Here is a 15,280-nt window from a genome sequence, read left to right on the forward strand (position 1 = left end):
GGGGGCGGGGGAGCACTTTCCGCGTCGCCGGTTTTCGCCGTGGGCGCCTCGCCGGCCCACTGCCATGGGGGCCTGCGCGTCTCCAAATTCAAGTGGCGTCGGCTTGGGCCAGCCTGTGCCGGGCTGTGGTCAAGCACAGCACCTCTGTCCCCACCCATTTCGCCCCTCCGCCCTTTCGCCCCTCCCCCCACCGCCCCTAAGTGCCGCGCCCGGAGGCCCTGCCCCCCTGCTGCCAAGATTCTCGGGCTCCTCTCGCGCCGCTGTACGCGGATCGCCCGTCTTCCATCGCTCGCCCGTCCTTCGTCGCTTGCTCGCCACAGCCTAGTCGCCACCCCCGCCGCCCCCGCCGCCGTCACCGTCGCGCCTGCCTCGTCGCGGTTTTTCTCCTCGCCGGCCCTTCGCCCTCCTGTCACCATGACGCAGCTGAACTACGAGCCGATCGATGAGGCGACTCTGGCCGACTCGAACATGCCGCCGATCGCGGAGACCGAGCTGGTTCCGACGCCGGTTCGCATGACGACCACCGCGCTGGAATTCAAGCTTGTGGCGAAGTGCTCGACCACACGCGCGCGCGCGTCTGTCCTGTCCCTCCCGCATGCGGACGTCCTAACCCCGGTGTTTATGCCGGTTGGTACACAGGTATGTGACCTCTTCTCCCTCTTCTTCTTTTCCTTCTCCTTCTCATTCTTTCTTCTTTTCCTTTTCCTTCTCCTTCTTTACCTTCTCCTCCCCCTCCCACTTCCTCCTCCCACTTCCCTCTCCTACCCTCCCCCACCCTCCCGCCCCCTCCCCCACCCTCCCTTCTCACCTTGCTGATTTCCTTTGCACCGACCTCCCGATGGGGCTTTGCCGATCCGCCTCTCGCCCTGTCTCCAGGGCACTCTGAAGGGCATCTCCACCAAGCAGCTGGAGGACCTGGACTGTCGCATCATGCTTGGCAACACCTACCACCTCGGCAACCGGCCGGTGCGTCGACGCGCCCCCTGGCTGGGTGCCCTGTCTCCTCCTCTTCCTTTTGGCCTCGCCGGGACTTTCCCTAACGCATGCCTCCCCCCCCCCCCCACACACACATGCATGACCCCCCGCTAACCTGGCACCGCAGGGCGAGGAGGTGATGAAGGAGATGGGCGGTCTCCACAAATTCCAGAACTGGAACCGCGCCCTGCTCACGGTGCGTCCTTGGCCATGCCAGCCCTCGTGCCCTCCTTCCTTCTTTGGGCATTCGGTCGTCGCTCACTCATGTCCCCCGTTCCGGTCCCCGTCCCCTTGCACCTCAGGACTCCGGCGGCTTCCAGATGGTGTCGCTGCTGAAGTTCGCTCGTGTCACCGAGGAGGGTGTCCTCTTCGAGTCGCCGCACGACGGGTCGGAGATGCTCCTGACCCCGGAGAAGTCGGTGGAAATCCAGAATGGCATCGGCGCCGACATCCTGATGGTGCGTCGTCCAGCCTGCCGACTGCCTTATCAAGTTGGCCCGCCCCCCCCCCTGCCCGGCCCTCTTTCTGTGAGACTGCCCCACCTTTGACTGACTCTTGTTCCCTGCCCTCCGGCTTGCGGCCCCGCCCCCCCCCTGTACGCCCCCCCGCAGCAACTGGACGATGTGATCAGCTCCACGGTCACTGGCAAGCGCGTGGAGGAGGCCATGTACCGGTCGATTCGCTGGCTGGACCGGTGCATCATGGCCCACGGCCGAGCCACCGACCAGAACATCTTCGCCATCATCCAGGGCGGCCTGGATGCCGACTTGCGGACGATCTGCGTGCGGGAGATGGTCAAGCGCAACACGCCGGGCTACGCCATCGGCGGGCTCAGCGGCGGCGAGGCCAAGGATGCTTTCTGGCGGACGGTGGCCCACACGGCCCCCCTGCTGCCGGAAAACAAGCCCATCTACTGCATGGGCGTCGGGTTTGCCATTGACCTGGTCGTGTGCACGGCCCTCGGTGTGGACATGTTCGATTGTGTGTATCCCACGCGCACGGCCCGCTTTGGGACGGCGCTCACCGACGCCGGGAACATGCAGCTCAAGCACTCGAAGTATGCCACGGACCTGCAGCCCATTGACGCCGACTGTCCATGCATGACCTGCCGGACGTATTCGCGCGCCTACCTCCACAGCATCCTCGGCCAGGAGACCGTGGTCTGCCATCTGCTGTCCATCCACAATGTGGCGTACCAGCTGCGGCTGATGACCCGCATGCGCGATGCCATCATCGCCGATGAGTGCGTGTGGCAGATTGCTTCTTCCCCCCCCCCCCCCCCCCCCCCCGCCCCTTTGTCCCTTCGTTGTTGCCTGTCCTCCGGCCGCCTCCCCGAGCCGGTGGGGCTGTCTGCTGGCCACTTTGTCTCTGCCCCACTCCGATGCCGGCGTTTTCTCACACCTTCGGTCGGTCTTTCCGCGCCTTTCCTCCCCCTCTGGCGGGCCAGGTTCCCGGCATTCGTGCGGACCTTCATGTCGACCATGTTTGCCCACTCGCCCTACCCCCAGTGGATTGTGGACTCCATGCGCTCGGTCAATGTCGAGCTCAATCCCAATCCTCATGGCATCACCTCGGCCGAGCGGTAGCCGGCGTGCACCCTTGCGCGCACATGCGAACTCACCCCCTGGGGCGGCCTGCCCTTCGCCTGGCTTCTTCCCCCCATATACCCCCCTCTCCTACGCCCTGGGTTGGGCCAGGGCCGAAAAATAGACCAAGAGCTGCCCTCCTCCTCCCCTTCACCTCCTGCCCAGCAGCAGGGGGCTTTCTTTGGCCCGGTGTCCGCCCCCTGTTCCGCTGGCGCGGCGGGAGGGGCCCGGCCATCGGCGCCGCTTAGTCCCGGGAGGACGCGTCTGCCTTTTTGCCTGGTGGTGACAGGTGTATTGGACGAATGCCGCACCGGGCGGACGGGAAGGCGGCAGCCATCGGCGCATGGGGATGCTCCCCTCGGCCCTCGGCAGGGCCTTACTCCGGGATACCCCCGGCATAGAAGGCCTTCATGAACTGGACGTAGTTCTCCACGTCATACGCGCCGCACACCTCGCGGATGCTGTGCATGCTGAGCTGCGGGATGCCGATGTCGGCCGTGGCGATGCCGGTCTGCGAGGTGCAGATGGGCCCGATGGTCGAGCCGCAGGGGGAGTCATTGCGCACGGCCACCTGGTAGGGGGAGGGGGGGGGGGGGGGGGGCATGTGTCAGAGGGAGGGAAAAGGGAAAACAAAGAAAACAAGGCGCCAAGCGGGCCCGGCGCAAATGGCCAGGCCACGGGGGACACGGCAGGAAGAGGGTAAAGATGGCAGACATGCGCGGCGCACCTCCTGCACGGGGACATCCCCCCGGCGGGCAATGGCCCGAATGAACTGGGCCGTGGTGCCGTTGGTGGCGTAGCGCTGGTTGCCATTGTACTTGATGACGATGCCGGCATTCATGGCCGGGCGCAGGCCGCTCTGGGCATGCTTGCCGGAGTAGTTCGGGTGCACGGCGTGCGCCATGTCGGCCGACACCACGAAGGACCGGGCCACGGCCATGGCGAAGAGCTCCTCGGCCGGGGGGACGGGGGCGGTCGCGTCGGCGGCCGCCTGGTGCCGGGCCAGGGCCCCGGTGATGCGCCGGAGGATTGACGACAGGTAGGTGCTGTCGGCGCCGACGGTCGACGTCGAGCCGACCTCCTCGTGGTCGAACATGGCCAGAACACGGGTGACATCGCGGTCGGCCGCCGCCGGGGCCGGGGCATCCAGGGCACCGAGCAGGCCCTCCAGCCCGGCATAGCAGGAAGCCAGGTTGTCCAGACGCGGGGCAAAGAGGAACGCCTCGTCCAGGCCGCCGGTGGAGGCTGGCTGGGTGTCGGCCAGGCAGAGCTCCAGCTCGGCGATGTCGGCCGCGGACACCGACCGGGCGGCCGTCGTGCTGATTTGCTCGGCGATCATGCGCAGCAGGGCCGGCTCATGGCGTGCGGTCACGTCGGCCGGGTTTCCGGAGGCCGGATTCTCAGCGAAGGAGGGGGTCTTGGCCAGGCCGAGCATCGGCTGCAGGTGCTCCTCGAAGTTGGGCTGGAACCCCTTGGAGCTCACCTCGCGGTCCAGGTGGATGGCCAGCGTGGGGATGCGTAGCAGGGGCCTGCCATTCGGGGAGGAGGGCGCAAGGGGGAGACACACATGTGCACGGGTGCACGCATGCATCGGTGTGGGGGGTCAGACTCGGGGATGTCCATCTTCCAAAAGGGGGGCACTGTGCATCCGGCAAAAAGCAGCGCACTTGTCAAAGTGCACCAGGTGCGAGGATCCATCGTTCAGGACAACCTGGCCGGCGACGGTCAGGTCGCGATCAAACCAGGTGTGCCAAAGCCCACCGCCGTAGGTCTCCACGCCGACCTGGACGTAGCCCTGCGAGGCGAGGGTCGACCGGGCGCGAATCCGCGGGCAGGGGCTGTCGGTGTGGGTGCCGACAATGTGGAAGCCGGAGGTGGCACTCTGAGGGCGAAGGTCAGCCAGGTGGGAGGGGCGAATGCGGGGCCCTGGAGCTAGCGTCCGCGAGCGCGAGGGGAAGGACGCGCAGTGTGCGGAGTGCACACACGGCCAGGAATAGACTCAGAGCAGGCGAGCAGGCGGGAGGCGCACCTGGCCAGCGGCGAAGGCCACAATGGCACTGCCATTGCGCACAACAAAGTATCGACCACCAGGGGTGATTTCCATCGGGGCAGCGGCCGAGGGCGACCAGGGATCGCACTCGCGCAGGCGCGTGAAGCCGGCCGCCTCCAGGCGCTTGACAACCGTCTGCACAGCATGGAACGGCGACGGCGAGGCGTCGATGAAGCGACCGAGCGAGCGGGCGGTGTTGGCGAGGGCGGAGCTGGTAGACATGGCAAAGGGGAAGGCCGAGGGCGGGGGAGGGGGAGGGGAGGCCGAAGAGGAGGAGAGAATGGAGAGAAAGGAGGATACCTGCCACTCCCGGTTGGCACCCACCAGAGGGGCGCAGGTCCCCGATGAATCTTCCGCCTGCCTGTCCGCCAGGTCCGCCGAAAGTGGGAACCCGGTCAAGGCACGTCCCCCGATTGACAAGGGACTCGCACTAGACAGCTGCCCCCCCCCGAGCCGGACAGGAGAGGGAGGCACAAACCACGAAACAATGTCGAGTCACATGACTTCCATTCGCCGTTGCAGCCCCGCTGCCCTGGTGAAAAGCGCCCCGCCCGGCGTGTGCCCATCGCCCGGATGGCCCCGATCATCCCGCTTCATTTCCCCCCCCCTCCCATTCTCCAACCCCTCGTTTCTGCTCTTTCGCTCGCCCCGCCCCCCGACCCGGTCGGTTTGATTCTACCACCCGCGACTGTCTGCAGGCATGCCAGGGCACCAGTCGGTCCTCCACCCGGATCTCGGGCTGGAGGTCACCACACACATTGTCCCTCGTATGTCTCGGCCTCCTGGCTTGCCTATTTTACCCAGGCCACTTGCCCGTGGGATGTGCACTGACCTTGACCGAAATCGCAGACTCCCCGGAAGAGCGGGCCCTGCTGGCCCAGTTCGTGGATGGCCTGGCGCCGGCCGAGGCGCTTGACGCCTTGGGCGTGGCGCCGGTCCTGTCCTGCCCGGACGCCCCGGTTCTGGGGACGCTGGCGCCGGAGCATGCCACCGGTGGCGTCAACGCCGTGGCCAAGCTGGCGGCGTCGGTCAGTTCGAACACCATCATCGGCAGCAGCGTGGCCTTGATGACCGGCGCGACGCCGGAATCCTCGGCACAGCCCCCGCCGAGCACCGGCGGCGGGCTCTCCTCGCGCCGGGCCGCCTCGCGCCGAGCCTATCGGTGTGTTCTTCCTTTCCTTTTCTGCCGTGGCCGCACCTTCCGGCGGGCGGCGGCCTCAGCCATGCCCCGATCCTTTCTGACCTTCTGCCGGGCCCGGACCAGCGAGGATCCCTCGGACGATGATGACGAAATGCACCTGGCCGGCGACGCCGGCGACCGGCCCGGCTCGGCCAACCTTTATGCTGCGTACCAGGCTGGCGGGCGAAAGCGCCGCGTCCTGGCCCGGCACTTCCTGGCCGGCGCCCTGTGCGTGATTTGTCACCCCCCCCCCCCCCCCCCCCCCTTGGCCTTCCCTTGCTCTTGTTTCTCTGACGGGGCTTGCTTGTGCATGTGCGTGTGCATGTACGTGTGTGCCCCATGGGCCTGTGCAGTTGGGAGCGCTCGGCCCGGGCAGCCGGCACTCCCGCGCCCGGGGAGGCCACGGTTCCTCTGCGTTTGGACATCGACTACGAGCATTTCCGGCTGCGGGACTCCATTCTGTGGAATCTCGAAGGTGCGCCTGCCATCTTCTTCCCTCCTCCTTCTTCCCCGCTGGGACCCCCTGCTGAACAGTCATAATGCCCCCCCCCCCTCCCTGCTGGCGGCCCGTCTGCCGGTGTGAACCCGGGGGCCGACGCCCCTCCCCAGAGACCGTCATCGAGCCACGCGAGTTTGCGGCCCAGCTGCTGGAGGACCTCTGTCTCCAGCCGCAACACCAGGCCTACTTGCAGGTGCTCGTGACCGAGGCGCTGGCCCTGCAGATTGATGCCTACCGGCAGTTTGTCACCTACCTCCGGAGTGACCCGGTTCGGCAGTACCTGGAGAACTACTTCCAAAAGAACCCGGAAGGGGTCCTGATCAATGTGCGCCCGCCTGCCCTGCCGCAGCCGCAACAGGCACCTGGTGGTGTCGGCGCCGGGGGGACTGACCGTGTTGCTCGCCTTCTGTGCCCAGCTTGACATGATTGTCGGCAGTATCGCCCTCAAGGACCGCTTTGTGTGGGACCCGGTTGGCTTCTATTGCCAGGCGACCGGGCTTCGGTGTGCGCCGCTCGAGGCCCACCAAGACCCGAGCTCCACGGCGTACATCTCGCCGGTGACCTTCGCCCAGCAGATGTGCGCCGATCTGGGTGCGTCCCCCTGCCGGCCTCTCGCGCACCTGCCCCGATGGGTGTCTTTGCATCTAACGCCGGGGCCCTTTGGCTTGCCCCCCCCCCTCCCGTCAGGTCTTGGCGGGGAGTTTGTCAACGAGATTGCCTTCCACATTTATGAGCAGGTGTTCCGGTTTTTCCGCATCAAGCTCGGCTATGGGATTGTGCGTTGCCCGGGCAGGGAGCCGACTTGCCGGTGTTTCCTTTTCTCTTGGCCATCTCCTAACCGATGCCTATGGGCTCCCCCGCCCTGTTCCTCTATCCCCCCTTCTCCCGCGCATGCAGAACACCAGCCACCTCGCGGAGAGCGGGCTTCCCTCGGATGTCAGCCTCCTGCTGAGTTCCTTCGCGTCGGTGCGCACGGAAAATGAGGCATCCTCCGGCGAGTGGGCCCCCTCGGTGGAGATCCTCAGTGAGAAGGACATCGAGCGTTTGCGCGAGGATCGTGATCGGAGTGCTCGGCGCCGGCGCCGTGACGCCCCGGCCCAGTCCGGCTTTTCGGTGGCCACCTTCTCGGCAAAGACCCTGGCCGCGGCGCAGATGGCCGCCCAGGCGGCCGCCCGCCGTGCTCCCCGGCCCGCGCCAGTTCGCCGTGTGTCGGACAACCGCGCCGCCAAGGCCGCGCTTGCCAGCCAGGCCGAGCAGGAGCGCTCGCGTCAGCTGGGCGCGGCCATGAACATGTATGCCGGCTGGGCCACGGCAGCCGTGGCCAAGCCCCCGGCCCCGGTGGCCCCCCGGGCACCGGCAAGTGCTCGCCACTTCGCCCCGGCACAGGACCGCCAATAAATGGCACATCAAGCGGGCATCCTGGCAGACACCCATCTCTTTGGGGGGGAGACCTCTCGGGGCCGGAGAGGAGGGGACCAGCGGAGGCGAGAGGTGCCGGATCAGATTCCAGGCGAGGACCCACACAAGCAGACTGCTATCTCAGAGGGGGGGACCCGCACATTTGCTCCAGGCGGGCGTTCCCACTCTGAATGAGGGGGAGGAAAGGAAGCTCACCCTGGAGTGAGAAGATTTGGACGTGGGAAAAGACCGGCAGGGATGAAGGTGTCATGCCTCGGGGAAAGGGCCCCGAGGGGCTGGGATCTCGAGTGACTGGGCCACTGAGGGCGGCTGAGAGGCACGGTGACGGGAGAAAAGGGGATGGTGGGCGTGAAAGCAGCCACACAAGGATGCTGGACAGAATGGTCGGAGTCCGGGAGAGGCGTGGACAGGCAAAGCACTAGTGAACCGAGCCTGTGTAATGACACGGGGAGACAGGAAGGATTCCCGGCGGAAGATACTTGCCTTGTTGTCGGAGAGGAAAGCAGGCCAGCCTCTTTGGCATTGTCGGCCCGCCAGCTGGCAGCGCCCAGGACAAGGCCCCCCAAGGGCGGCGGTGTTTCCCCGCACCGGAGACCGGAGCAGGAGAAGTCGAAGAGTGAAGGGCAGATGGAAGGGGGCGGGACAAGGAGCAAGCTGCCCAGAAGAGTCCCCCGAAATCAGATCGCACAGCCAAAAAAGAAAGGCCGCCGGGTGTGAAGCGGGGGATGGCTGAGGGCCCGGAAATTGGGTACTAGATGATCACTTGAGGTAGCCTGCATTGGACCAATATTCCGCAGGGAAGGTATCTAAAAATATTGAAAGTCTGTGAAAAACAAGGTGACATAATGTAGTTTTTGTACAAGTACTTTGTAATTGTTCGTTCTATTTATGTCAATAAAGTACTACAAATATGCTTTTATCAAGGAATGAATGTTTCTCCAAAACTATACGAAGAACTCAGCTTTAAAACCATTTTTTATGTAGATAAGCCCTTGATAGAATGGGCCACCGGCATTTCCCACGACGGATGGTCGAGTCTTGGACACAAGGCCGCGAGTGGGACATGGCCTCGAGGGCCGATGTCGGTCCGGGGGTGCGAGCTCCGCCCGGCCGGGAGACCGCTGCGGTGTCTCGCCCGAAGAGCGGCCCCCTTTCAGCACCTCCCCGGTCTTGCTCAAGCCCTTCTCCTCCAGACAATGCTTGCTTTCCTTTGATCGCTCTGATGGCTTTGTCTTCCCCCGCTGCAATGCCCAACCCATGCTGCTGCCCACACCTGCGGGCATTCCCCGACGCCGTGCACTTTTCTTGGCCCGTCGGGTCCTCTCGTCCGAAAGCAACCGCCAGGCTGGCCCTTGCTTGTCTCCTCCATACCTGAGGTCCCACTCCCCGACCTGACCCCAGGCGTCATCTGTGTCTGTGCTTCTCCCCTGGCTATTTGCCCTCCCCCCCCCCCCTCCCGTCCGGTCCACTGTGACTCATCCTCTGGTGGACTTGGCCACTTGTCGACCTGGTGGCCATGCTTCATCGGCGGGCAAGGCGCTGACCCCTCTTCTCTGGTCAACATGCCGGCGGCAATGTCCGGGGCTTGAGTTGCATTTTGACTTCGGGTCTTTGCGGCAAGCCGCCTCCGGCCATTTCGCGCGGGTATACAGGCTGCGAATGTGCCGCGCAATGCATCGTTGAGGATCACCCTCGTCCGACGTGGTGGCTCCCCCTCTTCGCGGCCCTTCCTCCTCTCTCGATCCAGCTGCCCGGCCTTGCCGCGCCAGCTCCCCATGGGCAGGGGGCCCCTGTCGCAGGATATCCCCGCCTGAAACAGTCACTTGCGGCGCCCTGGATTGCCGATTGCCGGGTGGTGACGCTCGGTGCTCTCCTGGCCTAGCCGGCCGGCCGGCCGACCGACCGATGCCCGTTTCGCGTGTCAAGAATCTTGTTCTCGACCGGCCACTCGCGCCACGCTATCCGGCATATGGCGAGGCCACGATGCCTTTGCCGCCTCTGGCAAAGCTTATGCGCGGATTGTTGCCTCTTCGACTGCGCATACCGCCGATCCGGCTAGGGGCATCCTTCTTGTGATCCCTCCCCCCCCCCCTTCTGATCAAGTCTCCATCGAACATGCGCTGCGAGGACTCGGAGAAAATGCCCCTCCCGCCGGGGCAAAGCACTAGTCGCCGAATGCCGGGGCAGCTGCAGGCCGGTGAGCTATGTCACTGACAAGGGGGACGCCTCTCGGAGCGAAGGATCCCGCAGCACTGGTGTCCATGCTGCATGCCTCGTGCCCCCGAACGTCATGCGCCCCTCGGGCCTCGGACGCAGGCAGAGCCTCGCTCAGTGGCAGCTGCTCAACCATAGCTCCGCCCAATGCCGGGGCATTCCCTTCGGCCGATCGGCTGGCCGAGGCTGCCGGGCTACTTTCACCCGATCGGCCGGGCCTCGACATCGAGATGGCGTGTGCCGCAATGCTCCCGGGTGTCCTTTCCCTCCCCCCGTCGCCTTGGGCCCAAAGGCGGCCCCCACTTGCGCGAAATGCCGCTCCCCCCCACCCTCCATCCCGGATGACAATCAGCCAGCTGAGCTCCGTGAGCCCGGGGTTTTGGCCGGAAGCGTCATGGCCTCTCCACGCGGGGGGACGCCAGGGGCACATGGCAAGTGGCCGGGCCCCTGTCCTTGCCTTGCTTCCTGCATGCTGGCATTCTGGCAGTGACTCTCTCGGCACATTGTGGGCGGGAAGGGGCTGAAAGCCCTCCGGCGGCTTTGTTGAAAGACATGGCCGAGATTAGAGCCGGGCCGAGGGCCGCTTTGGCGACCAAGTGTCCGGAACATCTCCCGGGCTTGCTCCAGCTCATCCTCCTCTCCCGACCTGGGGAGCCCACTGGCCGGGGCACGTGGGGCACATATGACCGGGGTGTCCTGACCTTTCGCAGGGGCAGGAGGGCTGGTATCTGACGAGGCAGCGAGCGCCCTGGCGGGGCAGGTGGTTCTCGGTGGATGGCTCCCCAAAGGCCGGGCGCCCTTCTGACGGCGACTTAGGCCGCTCGGGCGAGGCTGTACTTCCGGGCCGCGAGGGGGTGAAGGTGAAGCTGGAGCGCGGATGGAGGAGACGGGAGATGGCCCTGGGCGCGGTGGGTGGTGCCTGAGCGTTGAGCATGCCCTCAGACGGAGGCTCTTGCCCTGGGAACAGTCGTGCAGCCGCATGTGAGCACCACCCGCTAACCGGGGATTGGACCCTGTGTCCGTGCGTTGTGTATTTCGCCTGTTCGCTTCGGCCGCACGCGAACCGTGGAGCCGGGGAATGCTGCTCCGGACAACGGAAGCACAAACCTGCATGGTAAAGCCGCCAATAGGGCCGCTTGCGTTTGAACTTGGCATTGCCCTGGTTGGTCCGGAGAAGGCGGGCGCGGATGGGCTGTTGCTATGGCTGATGGTCCAACTGGTGACGAGGCATGTCCTGAAACACTCCCCAAACGCGGAGAGGGGGGGAGAGGAGAGCGCGAGACAGACACTCCTCCAAGCAAAGAGCCCCCCTCCCTCCGCCCCCCCCCCCCCACACACACACACATACATACACACCAGGCTGGGTCTTTGCAAATGGTTCTTGATCGAAGCTGCCACAGGACGACCACAAAAGAAGCCAGACCATGCGTAAAAGGGACACTCATCACAGCATTGATTGCAAAAAAAAAAAAGAAAAGAAAAAAGCTACACCCGGCACTCTGAGTTGTCCTGGGGTCGCCTGCACGGCCCGGGGAGGACCGTCTTGCGGGCCGCCTCGCCACCATCGGAGTCGTGCTTTGTGTTGGAAAATCGGGCGGCCGTTTGGTTGTGGGCTTAGCCCACTCTGCCCGGGGATCATTCTCGCGAATCGGCTACCAGCGAAATGATCGAACAACCGGGGACCCACATCCCTCAGTGTGACACTAGCAACCGCGACCGGGAGCGCAGGCCCACATGCAATATGGGCACGCGATTGCCGGGGGCTCAAGCAGTAGGAGGAACATCTTTCTGTACCATTGGCTGGCCTGCGGCCGTCAAGCCCCCCGCCTGGGGGCTGGCATGCACTGGACTAATGCGCCGCACTGGCAGGAACCCGGACCATGGGATAGCGTAAAGCATGAGGCGTGAAGCAGCAGGGAAAAGGTGTATTGGAGGGGGGGCGGCTGTGAGGAGCAGGCTCGACAGCTGTGGAGCTGTTGCAAGACAGAAATCCGCCTACACCATGCATGGGAGGGAAAGTCCGGGGGTCCTGGCATTGGAGCCTGATCGTGCATTGTGGGATCATCCCCGGGGCCTGTCCCAGGAGGCGACGAGGTCCAAGAGACATAGTTCTGCTCCAGGGGGCGGGTGTGGGGAGAAAAAAAGGGCAGCAGCAGGATGGAAGAGGTTTTTTCGAGCGAGAAGGTCCGGGACGGGAGTCTGGCTTTGGGTACCACTGGGCAGAGGGGGGAACAGTGCGAGATCCGGCGAGAGATCCCCGAGCGACGCACTCTCCCCGGCGGTGTCTGCTGCGCTGGAGAGACCGGAACAAGACGCCAGGGCTCTCTCTCTCCGAAGGCGGGGGCGCTCGCCCGCGTTACTCGCTGGGATATGAGTAGTCCTCGGGATACTTCAGAAAGTGGGTGAAGTCGGAGCAATCGAGCTTGGAGAAAATCTTGTAGCCATAGCTGTCCTTGGGACAAATATGCTCGAACGAAGGGATGTCGTCCAGCGTGAGACAAATGTCCGGCATGAAGGCAAATCGGTTGCGACCACAGACGTAGAGATCCCGCATGGCAGAGATGCACTTCTTGTTGAAGCAAAGGGAGTCCCAGGAGGTGTCATGGATGGGGCCCTCTTCGCAGTGGTTCAGCACGATGGGGGATAACTTGGCGAGGGTGAAATTGTCGCAGCCCTTGGGCGGGTAGGTTTTAAGTCCCGGGGGGGCCGGATAGCGATGGGGGACCTTATCACTGGTTATGTTGTACTTGGCAGCCACCGAATCGGGCATAAACTTGCGGCAAAAGTCCCTGTAGGCAATGGTATGCTTCAGGCAAGCTTCTTGAGCGTGTTTCTGGTCGACTGGCCGCCCGGAATTAGTGTCTCCTGTCTCTACCATACAATCGCCATACATTTGTGCGGCGTAGATGGCCATCCTCTCGCACGGATTGTTCAAGGCCTCTCTCTGGAACCACTCGACGTTCTTTCGACAAGGCGAGGCGTTGAACTTGTTGTCACCGACTTGGGTAGCGAACACCCTGGGTGAGAAGTAGGTGTAGGGCCAGATGCTCTTGGCGGAGGCCCCGCCCGTGGTCTTGAAAAGGCTAGCGAAGGAGGAAACTTCGCGTGGAGTGTCAGGGGGGCTGGAAACCTGTGTGCCAGAGGCCCGGGCCACAAGGGCTAAGACAATCAACAGGAGGGTGGCTTTGATCATTGGTCCGAAAGGAGCCGCCAAGGAAGCAGCGGAATCTCCAATTTGAGAGGGGGAGAGGGGAGAAGATGGCCGAGTAGTGAATTGGCTGGGAGGGGGAGGAGGGGAATGTGGGGGTGGCTCCAGGCCTGTCGACAAAGGTCCGTGAAGCTCATTTATATATCCACATTTATGTGGTCAGTGTGTTTGCATGTGTGTGTGTGTGTGTGTGTGTGTGTGTGTGTGTGTGTGTGTGTGTGTGTGTGAGTGAGTGAGTGAGTGTTGGATCTGGGCAACACATCTGCCTGTGGCCAGGAAGAAGGCGAATGCGGAGCTGGCACTGTCGAAGCCGGATTGTCGGGTCGTGCTTAGGACCTGCTCGGAGAGGAGCATCAGCCCCCGAGGGCCGACCACGCCTCGGACAAAGGAGGACGTGCGAATTGGTCGCTTCTCAGCGGATGACAACACAAGCCCACCTTCCGGAGCTGCATGGGAATCCCTCTTACCCTGTGGGTCCCTGTCAATAGGGCAGGCCTTGTTCGCTTTTTTTGCCAGGTGAGAAAGACCGAGATCCACCTTTGAGGCCATGCATGCGGTCATCGTATTAATGTCACCAAGCCAGATGGATCTGCCTCGGGGAGACTCTCTTGGAAGGAGGGCAAGGCGAAGCCGAGCCAATAGATGAGGCCAATGAAGTTGCGTGCCAGTGCGCCGTTCCCCCGTGTCGAATATATGCGTCCCACCTGATGAGGTGTGTTTGTTTGCGGGGCACGCGGCGGAAGAGGGCGGGCAGGGGCCAGGAGGCTGGGAGAACACATTCCCGCAGGCCCACCAGGCGAGTGGGGCAAGTGTCGGGGAGCGATGTAGTGTGGAAGCGCGAACATGGCGCAGCTGCACCAACCAGAGGGTGCCCAATCTGGCATACACCGTTATGAGTTGCGAGGCCCCGAGACGGACAGCCTTTCATAATCGCCCGACACTTGGCCACTCAGACAGACGCATACGCACATGCACACGCACACGCACACGCACACCCACATGCACATGCACATGCACACACACACACACACACACACACACACACACACACACACACACACACACACACACACACACACACACACACAAACGAGTTTCCAGGCAGTCAACGGCTCAATGAAGATCGGAGCCTCACCCCTCAAAAGACAGGAGGCACAGGCCTGGGAGTATAATGAGTAAGAGGAGTTGGGCGAGTATCCACTGTCCGGCTTGGCCAGCCGATGATGATTGCCAGCGGTTTCGGAACTATGGGCGCACCAACACGAGCCCCCTTGGGACAAGATGCCTCCCTCGTCCCATCCTTTGGGGGATTGGGGGGGGGGGGGGGGGGAGGAGGCAAGCACCGCCACGCGATGTTTCCCGCCCTCAACCGGTAGACGGAGCCCGAGGCCTCGAGACCGGTCTTGTTTTTGAGTTGGGGAAAGAACCGAAAGACCCATGCTCCCCTTGCAACAAACCAGGAGTCTCCTTCCAAAAGGGCAGGCAGCAGCACGCCAGAGATGCTTTGGATGAGAACCGACTGAAGGAAAGAAACTCCCTAAAGAAGGGAGAAGTATGTCGGCCAGAGGGGGGAAGGGGTCTTGAGGTTGGACAACCTCTTCCTGCTTTGAAGGGCGGATTTTTCCGCCGATGGCTGCCGCCCCCTTCACCCACGTTGAAACCCACGGCATTCGGCGTTCCACCCCTGAGCCATCGCCCAACTCCAGAGGTCGTGGGCGTTTGTCTCCCCCTTGAAGGCGGCCCAAGAGCCCGGCCCCCTGGTGCCTGGGCAATATCCCCATCAAGGTTGGCATTTCATGCGTTGGGCGGCGGAAATAACATCCGCCTCTCGGGTTGCAATGCGGAATGCCGTACCACGAGCGGCCCCCGCTTCCGGCTGCCGCTGAGGGGGCAGAGCAATGGCGGGCACTCGTGCCGCTGCCATCCCCACGAGCTTCGGCTGCTCTTGGCGCCTGCATATCTGCCCTTGACTCGCTGGCTGCTTGCACCCCCTTTCTCCCTCGGGCGCACATTCCTCACCCCACGGCACCGGTGCACCCTGCAGGCTGTCTGTCCCAACCTTAGTCCTCCTCCCGAGGACGCCCCAGCACACTCCATCACGTACACACACACTCACACACACACACACACACACACACACACACACACA

General features: G+C 63.8%; 4 protein-coding genes across 4 annotated transcripts; 2 read left to right on the forward strand and 2 right to left on the reverse strand.

Annotated features, from left to right (window-relative positions):
• Positions 1-142: 142 nt before the first annotated feature.
• Positions 143-2,699, forward strand: H696_06100 (queuine tRNA-ribosyltransferase). The gene is made up of 6 exons (XM_009499862.1): positions 143-639; positions 877-966; positions 1,103-1,171; positions 1,278-1,433; positions 1,587-2,218; positions 2,423-2,699. The coding sequence occupies exons 1-6, from the start codon at positions 415-417 to the stop codon at positions 2,559-2,561; spliced, it is 1,311 nt and encodes a 436-aa protein (XP_009498137.1). The 5' UTR covers positions 143-414; the 3' UTR covers positions 2,562-2,699.
• Positions 2,700-2,830: 131 nt separating this feature from the next.
• On the reverse strand, positions 2,831-4,906 carry H696_06101 (hypothetical protein). Its single transcript, XM_009499863.1, has 4 exons — positions 4,591-4,906; positions 4,229-4,443; positions 3,289-4,090; positions 2,831-3,132 (listed from the first exon to the last, which is right to left on the reverse strand). Exons 1-4 carry the CDS (start codon positions 4,831-4,833, stop codon positions 2,938-2,940), a joined length of 1,455 nt encoding a protein of 484 aa, XP_009498138.1. The 5' UTR covers positions 4,834-4,906; the 3' UTR covers positions 2,831-2,937.
• Positions 4,907-5,200: 294 nt separating this feature from the next.
• H696_06102 (hypothetical protein) lies at positions 5,201-7,707 on the forward strand. Its single transcript, XM_009499864.1, has 8 exons — positions 5,201-5,378; positions 5,461-5,773; positions 5,876-6,019; positions 6,145-6,266; positions 6,401-6,615; positions 6,707-6,881; positions 6,978-7,066; positions 7,188-7,707. The coding sequence occupies exons 1-8, from the start codon at positions 5,312-5,314 to the stop codon at positions 7,686-7,688; spliced, it is 1,626 nt and encodes a 541-aa protein (XP_009498139.1). The 5' UTR covers positions 5,201-5,311; the 3' UTR covers positions 7,689-7,707.
• A 4,572-nt stretch (positions 7,708-12,279) lies between these two features.
• H696_06103 (hypothetical protein) lies at positions 12,280-13,116 on the reverse strand (the record flags this gene model as incomplete). The annotated part of the gene is made up of 2 exons (XM_009499865.1): positions 12,280-12,712; positions 12,848-13,116. 2 exons carry the CDS (start codon positions 13,114-13,116, stop codon positions 12,280-12,282), a joined length of 702 nt encoding a protein of 233 aa, XP_009498140.1.
• Positions 13,117-15,280: the final 2,164 nt, after the last annotated feature.

The sequence above is a fragment of the Fonticula alba genome (genome assembly GCF_000388065.1).
Source record: "Fonticula alba strain ATCC 38817 unplaced genomic scaffold supercont2.18, whole genome shotgun sequence".
Taxonomy (NCBI): Eukaryota; order Rotosphaerida; family Fonticulaceae; genus Fonticula; species Fonticula alba.

Bases quoted from the DNA above. Each gene is read 5' to 3' on its own strand.
- H696_06102 (XM_009499864.1), top strand. From the start codon at position 5,312: ATGCCAGGGCACCAGTCGGTCCTCCACCCGGATCTCGGGCTGGAGGTC. The intron at 5,379-5,460 runs GTATGTCTCGGC...CCGAAATCGCAG, and splicing joins CACCACACACATTGTCCCTC to ACTCCCCGGAAGAGCGGGCC. The intron at 6,267-6,400 runs GTGCGCCTGCCA...GCCCCTCCCCAG, and splicing joins CATTCTGTGGAATCTCGAAG to AGACCGTCATCGAGCCACGC.
- H696_06100 (XM_009499862.1), top strand. From the start codon at position 415: ATGACGCAGCTGAACTACGAGCCGATCGATGAGGCGACTCTGGCCGAC. The intron at 967-1,102 runs GTGCGTCGACGC...CTGGCACCGCAG, and splicing joins ACCACCTCGGCAACCGGCCG to GGCGAGGAGGTGATGAAGGA. The intron at 1,172-1,277 runs GTGCGTCCTTGG...CTTGCACCTCAG, and splicing joins GGAACCGCGCCCTGCTCACG to GACTCCGGCGGCTTCCAGAT.
- H696_06101 (XM_009499863.1), bottom strand. From the start codon at position 4,833: ATGTCTACCAGCTCCGCCCTCGCCAACACCGCCCGCTCGCTCGGTCGC. The intron at 4,091-4,228 runs GTGCGCTGCTTT...CCCGAATGGCAG, and splicing joins CACCTGGTGCACTTTGACAA to GCCCCTGCTACGCATCCCCA. The intron at 3,133-3,288 runs GTGCGCCGCGCA...TCCCCCTACCAG, and splicing joins GGGATGTCCCCGTGCAGGAG to GTGGCCGTGCGCAATGACTC.